At 43.9% G+C, this 9,830-nt stretch overlaps 1 protein-coding gene across 1 annotated transcript; it reads right to left on the bottom strand.

Annotated features, from left to right (window-relative positions):
* Window positions 1–338: 338 nt before the first annotated feature.
* LOC136158020 (trophoblast Kunitz domain protein 1-like) lies at window positions 339–8,069 on the bottom strand. The gene is made up of 6 exons (XM_065919804.1): window positions 7,976–8,069; window positions 5,899–5,982; window positions 4,638–4,697; window positions 3,185–3,268; window positions 814–1,009; window position 339 (listed from the first exon to the last, which is right to left on the bottom strand). Coding segments are annotated over exons 1-6 (519 nt in total).
* Window positions 8,070–9,830: the final 1,761 nt, after the last annotated feature.

Below are 9,830 nucleotides of genomic sequence, written 5' to 3'. Positions count from 1 at the left end.
TAAAGCTGCTGGCTCTGTAGTTACTCTGGTCATGGGGAATGTGTTTCTGCATCCCTTCCTTCCTTCCTCAAATAATTATGAACTGTCTCCTCAGCCAGGAACTGTGCTAAGTGCTAGGGATAAAGGGAAGACATGTTCTCATGGTGCTGACAGCCAACTGGATGAGACAGAATTAAGACATGTAGACCCATGGAGGTAAGGAAATGGACAGGTCTGGCTGATGAGGGTAGAGGAGAGAACTGCGAGGAGACTGAACAGTTTCAGAAGGAGCCAAAGCCCAGCCCTGGAGGGGTCCTCCTCAGACTTCAAGGTTCCTGGCGACCACTTTTTGCATGTTCTCTGCAAAAAAAAAAAAAAGAGAGAGAGAGAAAAAAGGAACTTGCTGAATGCCAACATTGTAGGCCCAGACATGGAAGCCTGTCATCTTGACAGATCCTATACTTTCCAAAAAATATGGAACTATGGTCTCATGACCCGAATTATGAACAAGATGGAAGTGAATTTTCCAAGCTTAGGTGGGGTGCTCAGGAGCACTGCAGACCTGCCCTGAAGGGTGGCTGAGTCAGTGTTGCCAAATGAGAAAGGGGAGCATGTGATCAGGCTGAGATGACCACAAAGAGGCCTCTGGGGTTGACCTTCTGCCATTCTCTCCCTGGAGAACTCGCTCAGTGTGGTTTCACAGGACACTGCAGCCTCTTCTCCTGGCAGCAGCGAGGAGGAGGACACTGTGCAGGGTGAATGGTGTGTGGCCCCCTGAGCTCCGCCTCTTTCCCCAGCCCTTCCCCTCCTCCGGTGCCCTGCCCCCTGTCTTACCATGGGGACCCTGCCTCTTGACTGCAGGTCTTCATGCACTCCTCTTCTGATACAAAGTTGTTTTTGTTCCCTCCGAGGCCACAATATGTAAACGGCTCACAGTGACCGGTCTCAGCATTGTAGAAGTACCTGGGCCTTGAGGCCTTGCCGTGACCTGTTAATTTAGGCTCCAGGCAGAAGGCAGGCTTAGAATCTGCTTTAATGAGAGGGGAATCATCAGTTATGAGGATGGTCATCACAGCTCTTTAAGAGGTCAACAACTAGAACCACCAGTTAGTTTGGAATAGAGAATGTTAGGGTTGTGGGGGATGGTCAAATTGAAGAGCCCATTTGAAAACCTCTTTCTGGAGCATAATTATGACTGTTGCTAAGCGTGACATGATACAGTTGTAATTGTTCATTCACTCAGTTGTGTTGGACTGTTTGCGACCCCATGGACTGCAGCCAGGCTTCCCTGTCCTTCATCATCTCCTGGATACAGTATTTATGTACAAATGTATACTTTCTCATGAAGTACCAAGCAAAATTGGGATAATGCCTTTGATTAGCCTTAAAACTTCTATAAGGCTTCCCTGGTGGTCCAGTGGTTGAGAATCTGCCTTCCAAGAAAAGAATTCTGGGTTCAATCCATTGTCAGAAAACTAAACCCCAAATACTGTAGGCACTAAGTTGGTATGCCATAGCTACTGAACCTGGGGTCTGCAACTAACTAACTCACCCCAATAAATACAGAAATGCTAAAAAAAAAACAAACCCACGACTCTACAACATAAACAGGTCACAGGTAAGAAATATTCCTTACATGTCAATAATTACTGGGTCTGGATGCCTGAGTTTTATAATACTATTAATATTCTCTGCACTTATGTGTATGGTTATTAATAAAATTTTAATAAAATCATTAATAAAATTAATCATTAATAAGAATTTTGAAGAAATCGTGCTATAATAGAAAAAGGCATGAAGAAAACATACCTCTGTGTTTACTTTGGTTACCTCACAGGGATTCTATAAATTGAATATTGATACTATTGATACTGTGATTGTAAGAAGAAATGTACGTATCTGTTTTTTCATCTTTTTCCTGACACTGTTCCTAAAAATCTTAGTATTTGTGTTGTGATGAGAACAATAAAAGTGTCTTTTGGTATGTGAAGTTGATGAGTTTGGAAGACCCTCATGAGCCCAGAAAAGTGAAAGTGAATTTGCTCAGTTGCTTCCGACTCTGCAACCCCATGGACTGTAGGCTACCAGGCTCCCCTATCCATGGGATTCTCCAGGCAAGAATGCTGGAGTGGGTTTCCGTGTCCTTCTCCAGGGGGTCTTCCTGACCCAGCAATTGAACCCAGGTCTCCCACACTGGCAGGTGTGTTCTTTACCACTAACACCACCTGGGAAGTGTTAATAACCATTATATGGCACCTAAATATACTTTCTTACTCAAAACAGGTAGAGAAATTGTTTCCAGATTAAACTTCTTAGTGGAAAATGCCCAAAATTCACCATGAAATGTGATTCAAATCTTTATATTCATGACTGGTAATCTCTTCAAAAACCCAGGTAACATGCATCCCCTGTTCAGATGAGAAAATTGCAGATGTCTTGCCCCAGGACACGGCATGTGAGTGGCAGGGCCAGGACAAGATACTCTCAAATTACAACTCATCTGATACCTGAATCTGCCAGGAAATCTGGAAAAATAGATAACTGAGAACAGTTTCTGGATACAATGTCCTACTGTCATTGCTCCCCCTTTTTAGAGCATCTCTGAGCCCCTGAATCACAAGGGAGAATGAGTCTGGGTTTTTCCCAGACAACAAATATGTGCTGTCCCTACAAACACAAACCAATTTCCCAAGCACCCATTGGGTGTCCAGCTAGTCCATTTACTTCTGATTTGAAATTTGTGGAGTTACTGCAGATTCTGCAGGTTATGGGCTCAAGACTGTCCTCAGTTCAGATGCTAGCCACGAGGTCCCAAGTCACTCATGCTTGTGACCAAATGGCTAAAATCAGGGAATCCATGTCCCACCTTCAAATTCAACAACTAAATAGAATCTGCAGCTAAACTTAGGAAAACCTTGCTTACTCTTCCCAGATTGATATACAAAATATAATTCAAGGCAGTAAAGTGGAGGAGATGTGTAGGATAAGTGGGGGTGGTGGTGTGCCCAGCCTCTGTCCCCTAGTGAACAGAACACCCTTCCATTATCTTCCAGTATTCACCAACCCACAAGCTTCCTGACCCCAGCATTTATGTATTTCTTTCTAGATTTCACTAAACAGGCATAGTGGTTGGATCATTAGCCATTGGTGATTGCTGTCACTCTCAGTGACCTTTCCTTTCCCCAGAGGTGCAGAAACTACAAACCTTTATTCTCTTCTTTGAGAGCTTGTGTTGGGAACACCTCTACTGTATGGTTCTCCAGTTGCCTTCCAGAAATCATCATCTGACCTATGAAAGAGAGTAAATTACAAGAGTTTCCAGGAGGCCTGGTCCATGAAACAGGGAAAGGATCAACATGGATAAGAAAATAATAGTCAAAAAATGACAAGGGGAAGGGCCTGGAGACTTTTGTAATATTGTACCAGCTTTGGTCCCACAGTCCACTACACAAGGGCTGTTTCTTGCTCTCCCTGAAGTTGCTTTCCTCCGTGGTTCCACATCTTTTAATTAGTTTTTAATAATAGAGGAATATCATTGCTTTATAAATGAATACTTTTATTTGTCCAAAGCAAGTAGGTAGAGAAATGCTTTTCAGATCAACATATTGTGGTGGAAAATGGAAAAATCTGGCCATCAAAAGTGAATAAACTTTGTATTCATGACTCGTCATCTGTTCAAAGAACTCATGTAACACATTTTCCCTGTTCAGATGAGGAAGCTGCAAATGACTTGCCCCAGCACACAAGCATGTGGGTGGACTCATCAGGACAAGATACTGTCAGGTCACAACCCATTTGATACGCTACTGATTTGCTAGGAATTTGAAAATACAGATAACTGGTAAGAGTTTCTGGGAGTAGTGTCCCACTTTCACTACTCACCTCTCCCCCAGCCTCATGTGAGCTGTCAAATCACAGGGGAGGGTGAGTCTGTTTTTTTCTTGACAAGAAATACGTGGTTTCTCCACAAACACCATCTGATTCCCAAAACCCAATGGGTGAACCACTGTCAGCTGACTTTCGATACCGTATCTGTGGAGTTAGTGCTGACGCCACAGGTTGAGGCATCAATATTGTCCTGACTTCAGATGTCAGCCGTATGTTCTCGAGTCACTCACGCTCTTGACCAAGTGACTAGAAGTGGGAGTTTCCATGACCTCACCTCAATGCTCAATAACAATAGAACAGGCAAACAAACTCAGGAAGACTCTTACTGTTCTAAGGTTAATGTAAGGGATAAAACTCAGGAACTACGAAATGGAGGAGATGTTTAGGGCAAAGGAGGAGTGGAGGTGGGCGGAGCCTCCACGACCTGGTGAACACAACACCCTCACTCACATCACCACCATTGGTTTCTACCTCATAATCTCTCTGAGCCTATATTGATGGATCTTTGTTTTGTTTTTTGTTTATGTTATATATTTTTATCTTAATTTTTTTTAATACAAATTTATTTATTTTAATTGGGGGCTAATTACTTTACAGTATTGTACTGGTTTTGCCATACATTGACATGAATCCGCCACAGGTATATTGAAGGATTTTTTATTGAGGTTTCACTAAATAGACATATTTATTAAATCATTGGCCAGTGGTGGCCAATCTCAATCTCAGTGCCCTCCCTTATCCCCACAAGTAAAGAAAGTTCTAACCTTTACTCATTGTTTGAGCCAGTCCTTTTATTTCATCGAATCCCATTCCTTTAAAAAGCTCGGCAACTATATAAGACAAAAATTGCAACATTTTCAGGAGTCTTGGATCATGAACCAGGAAAGGATCAAACATAGATATAAAATGATAGTCAAAAGTGGACAAGGGAAAAGGCCTGGAGATTTTGCTAATATTGTATCAACCTTGGTCTCATGAACCAGTTATGCAAGGGCTGTGTTTCATGCTCTCCCTGCAGTTACTCTGCTCACGGGTCCCAGGTCTTTCTGATTAATATTTATAATAGAGGGATAATCATTATTTGACACATAAATATACTTTCTGGTCCCAGGGAAGTAGGTAGAGGAATTTTTTCAAATGTACATATTGTGGTGGAAAATGACCAAATTGGCCATGGCATGCAAATAAACTCTTTATATTTATGTCTGGTAATATGGTCAAAGAATCCATGTAGCACGTACCTGCTATTCAGATGAGGAAACTGTAGATGACTTGTCCCAGAACACACAGAATATGGGTGGCAGGGTTGGGACAAGAAATTTCCCTGTCTCAACTCATTTGATATACTACGCTATTCTGCCAGGAACTCTGAAAATATCAATTTGTGAGAGTTTCTGGGTGCAGTGTGCTATTTTCATTACTCCCCTTCCCAAGACTCTTACCAACTCCCAAAGCACAGGGAGAGTGAGTCTGGGTTACCCTGACACCAAATATGTGGTGTCTCCAGAAAGAAATCCAATACCCCAAACACCCACTAAGTGTACAACAAGTCAATTTACTTCTGATATGAACTGAAGGAGTTAGCACAGATTCTGCATGTTGAGGGCTCAAATCTTTCCTCAGTCCAGATGACAGTAAAGTGGTAGTGATTTGATAAAGTATCTAAAGCACAGAAGTTTCATTACCCCACTCCATGTTCAATAACTCAGTAAATCTGATGACCAAATTCAGGAAGACCACTCAAATACAGATCTCACATTATTATAAAGGATAAATCTAGGCACAGCAAAATGAGTGAGAAGTGCAAGGCAAGGTGGAAGTGTAGGTCTGGGGAGTCTCCACGCCCTAGAGAACACAGGGCCCTCAAATCACCACCTTGTGTTGCCACCCGAAAAGCTCCCTGAATGCCTATATTCATTGATTTATATTGAGGTTTTACTAAACAGATATAGTGACTGAATCATTGGCCAGTGGTGACTGTTCTCAACCTCAGTGCCCTCTCCTCTCCCCAGAGGTTCAAAAAGTTCAAACCTATAGCCACAGCATCGATGAAAACTGAAACCAAATCTATTAGTGAACGCTTCTCAAGTCTCCTTCTATGGCTTGTCTCCAGACCTATGAAAGACAGTAAATTCCAGGAGTTTCAGGAGGCCTGGTCCATGCACCAGGGTAAGGATCAAATATGCATAATAAAATAATAGAAGTGAACAAGGGATAGGACAAATATGTATAATAATATAATAGTCCAAAAGAGGACAAAGGCAAGGTCCTGGAGACTTTGCTAACATTGTATCAGCCTTGGTCCTGGGGGCAAACCTACAAGGGGCTGTATTTCTTGTTTTCTCTGCAGTGGCTCTGCTTATTCATCAGGCCTTCTGGTTGTTTTTCATAATAGAGGAATAATCATTATTTGAACCTAAATATTTTTCTTGCCCAGAGCAAGTAGGTAGAGATTCCACCAGATGAATCTTGGTGGAAAATGCACAAAATTCACCATGAAATGTGAATCAACTCTTTATATTCATAACTGGTAATCTGTTCAAAACCCCATACAACATGTACCCCTCTTCAAATGAGAAAATTGCAGATGACTTACCCACATGGCATGTGGGTGGAAGGGCCAGAACAAGATACTATCATGTTGCAACCCATTTGATACACTACCTGATTCTACCAGGAATTTTGAAAATACAGATAACCGAGAAGAGTTTCTGGGTGCAATGTCCTACCTTCATTACTCCTGCTTTTGGAACATCACCTGAATCCCCAAATCAAAGTGAGTCTGGGTTTTTCTCTGACAATAAATATGTGGTATCTTTACCTACAGCAACCAGTTTCCCAAACACCCACTGGGTGTCCAGCAAGTCAGTTACTTCTGATTTGAAATCTGTGGAGTTACTGCAGATTCTGCAGGTTGCGGGCTCAAGACCATCCTCAGTTCAGATGCCAGCCAAGAGGTTCAGAGTCACTCATGCTTGTGATCAAATAGGTAAAATCGGGGTATCCATGACCTCACTTTCAAATTCAACAGCACCATAGAACTGCCTGCTAAATTTTGGAAAGTGCCTTGCTAACTATCCCCAAATTAACATACAAAATATAACTCAAGCAAGTAGAATGGAGGGAATGTACATGGCAAAGAGGGAGGGCGGTGTGCCCAGCCTCTGTGCCCCAGTGAGCAGAGCACCCTCATGTCATCTACCTGTATTCACCAATCCACAAGACCTCTGAGACCAGTATTTATGTATTTCTTTCTAGGGTTCATTAAACAGGCGTATTGGTTGGATCATCTGCCGTTGGTGATTGATGTCACTCTCGGTTCCCTCCCCTCCCTGTGCTCAGAAGTTCTAGCATGAGAGGTGGTGAAAACTGTAACCTCAAAATGGATATTTGAGGTTTCTTGGAGATCAGCTGCATCTTGAGGTTACCTTGAGTCACATTTTTTACTCTGCCTATAAAGTCAGTAAATTCCAAGAATTTTAGGAGACCTGGACCATTAACCAAGAGAAGGATAAATTATGCAGCTTTTTATTACTACACTGCAGTGAGGTTCAGGGACAAGGCAGGTACAAGGAATAGAGAGTCTTAGAAATGGGGTCCCTGATCTGGTAGACTTGGTGGTATATATGCATATTTAATATAAAATTTTAATATATATCCTCATGAGAATCGTGATGTCAATGGAGATAAAAGTTTGCAAATTCAGACTTCCCTGGTGGTCCAGGAGATAAGAATTGGTCTACCAATTCAGGGGACATGAGTTTGATTCCTGATTTGGGAAGACTCCACATGCCTTGGGGCAACTAAGCAGGTGAACTGCAACTACTGAGCCCAGATGCCTAGAGCCCCTGATCTGCAACAAGAGAAACCATCATGATGAGAAGCCCACACACCGTAATGAGAAAGTAACCCTGTAACTAAAGAATATTCTCGCATAGGGAGGAAGGTCAATGCTGCCAAAACCAACCGGACAAACAAAAATCCTGGCCAATGTGACAGGAGAAATCCAGAGAGGGTTGGCAGCACCCACCTCACACCTGCCCTCCCCCTTCCATGGACTTCCATCATTTCCCCAGAACCTGTAGAGGAGAGGTGAGTCCAGACCTACCTTGGTCTTGGGTATGGTGTTCATACACCGGGGTGCTGTCCACCAGGATAACCAGGAGGAAGAGTAGGGCTGTGGAGAGGCAGAGCTGGCTCATCTTTGTGGCCTTGCAGGAGGGCTCCTGAGGATGCTGGGGATGGACTGAGCTTTTAATATCCTGGCTGAGGGGTGGGATCAGGCAATGAGGAGGGGAGTGGGGAAGGGGAGGAGCTGGGTCAGTCTTGTTTATTGCAAAATCTCCCTCCAAGGCATGCCTCCTACTTCTGTCTGCAGGGGCCAAATGTCCAGTAACAGCAGTTCTCAGATCTGACTATGGCTATGGTCTCATGTAAATACAGATTGTGATCAGACAGATGCAGTTTTATCCAATATGATCCCTCAGGGGGCATCCCAGCACCTACAGTAGCGCATGGCACACAGTGTATGGTCAGTGGGTGGGTGAGAGCAAATCACAAGACATAAGAGTGAAAAGTAGTATGTTAGCCCAGGTCCTCCTTTTCAGCCTCATGCAGGTGTCATCACGTCTGGGCCTCAATGCCCTGACCCCTCTCACCTACCTCAAATGACAGGTGTGACACAGGTCACCTTCCTACAACCACTGCCCCAGCTTCTCCACTGGATGGACATTTGCCCTTCACCAGGCATTGATCCGGGCAGGAACTTAGCTGGAGAAGGTGATTTCGCTCTGGCGTGTAAGCCTGCTTATGCATTGAAAAAGCAATAGGGGGAGGGGGCAGAGGGGAGTCGGTGAGCTGAACATGCCTCCACAGCATAACCAATAGCTGCCCCTCACGTAGTTTCACAGACAGGAGAGCTGCCTGCCTAAGTGGACCTCAGCGGACCTTGGATGATCACCTGGAGTCACCCCCTTACTCCTGTTCTCTCCCTCAGTGGTTTTGGGGTCACATAACCTCAGTGTGGGGGCCACCTCTGCATTTTCCTAACTTTGTCCCTGAGGATTTAAACCTCCTAGAATCCCGTGTCTTTAGGTATCACATGAGGTCCGTGCTGCCTACATCATGTGGTTGCTGTGGAATCGATGGATGCAGCAGGCATATATTCCTTCTCTTTGAGAAGTCAGTGTCCTTTGCAGTGTTAGTAATAACAGTAATGAGTAATTACTCCAGGTAAAACTTAAATTCTTCATTGTGGCAGGCATTATCCTAAGCACCTGACACATATAATTCATCCAATCCTCAAAAATCTTTAAAGAAAAGGGGAGAAACTGTTGCTATGTCCTCATGTTACCTAGGAAGTACCTGAGATAACAAGAAATAAAGTAATTTCCTTAGCTCATAACTTGTAGAGAGAGGATTGGACCCAAAGGTCTGACTTTAAGAGTCTGCACAGGCACTCTGCTGCATTGCAAGCTGTAAAGCACAGCGCGCGTGTGAGGGGTGGTGCTGGTGTTTAGTCGCTCAGCCATGTCCAACTCTCTGAGACTCATGGACTGCAGCCCATCCTCTACCCCTCTATGCTGCTGCCTCCTGTCTTAGGCCAGGCCCTGATAGCACCACTGTGGGTCAGGATGTTCCTCCCCCATCTTGGCATTGTTCTTTGCTTTGAAGCTGCCGAATACAAAGGACTCGAAGATCCCATACTTGGTGTGATAGATGTATCTGGTTATTTTAGCCTTGCAGGGATCTGTGTATGGAGACTGCAGGCAGAAGTCAGGCCACAGGGCTGTAAAGGTGGGAGGATCTTGGTCAAATAGAGGATGGTCATCACTGTTTGGTCTATAAAGTGAACAAATGAAACCACCAGTTTGTTTGCAATAGAGATGGTAGGGGTGCAGGGGGGTGAATGTGAAAAGGCCCTTTGATATCCTTCTGTCCAGGGCATTATTACCAATGTTGTT

The sequence above is a fragment of the Muntiacus reevesi genome, chromosome 2 (assembly GCF_963930625.1).
Source record: "Muntiacus reevesi chromosome 2, mMunRee1.1, whole genome shotgun sequence".
NCBI lineage: Eukaryota > Metazoa > Chordata > Mammalia > Artiodactyla > Cervidae > Muntiacus > Muntiacus reevesi.
Note: the sequence above shows the minus strand (reverse complement) of the source record. Positions and strands in the feature narration are given on the sequence as shown.

What these genes read in the sequence shown, in the direction of transcription:
- LOC136158020 (XM_065919804.1), bottom strand. Translation starts at nt 8,069, where the DNA reads ATGAGCCAGCTCTGCCTCTCCACAGCCCTACTCTTCCTCCTGGTTATC. An exon ending in ACACCATACCCAAGACCAAG is followed by an intron (nt 5,983 to 7,975) that starts GTAGGTCTGGAC and finishes TGTCTTTCATAG; the next exon opens with GTCTGGAGACAAGCCATAGA. An exon ending in AGGACTGGCTCAAACAATGA is followed by an intron (nt 3,269 to 4,637) that starts GTAAAGGTTAGA and finishes TCTCTTTCATAG; the next exon opens with GTCAGATGATGATTTCTGGA.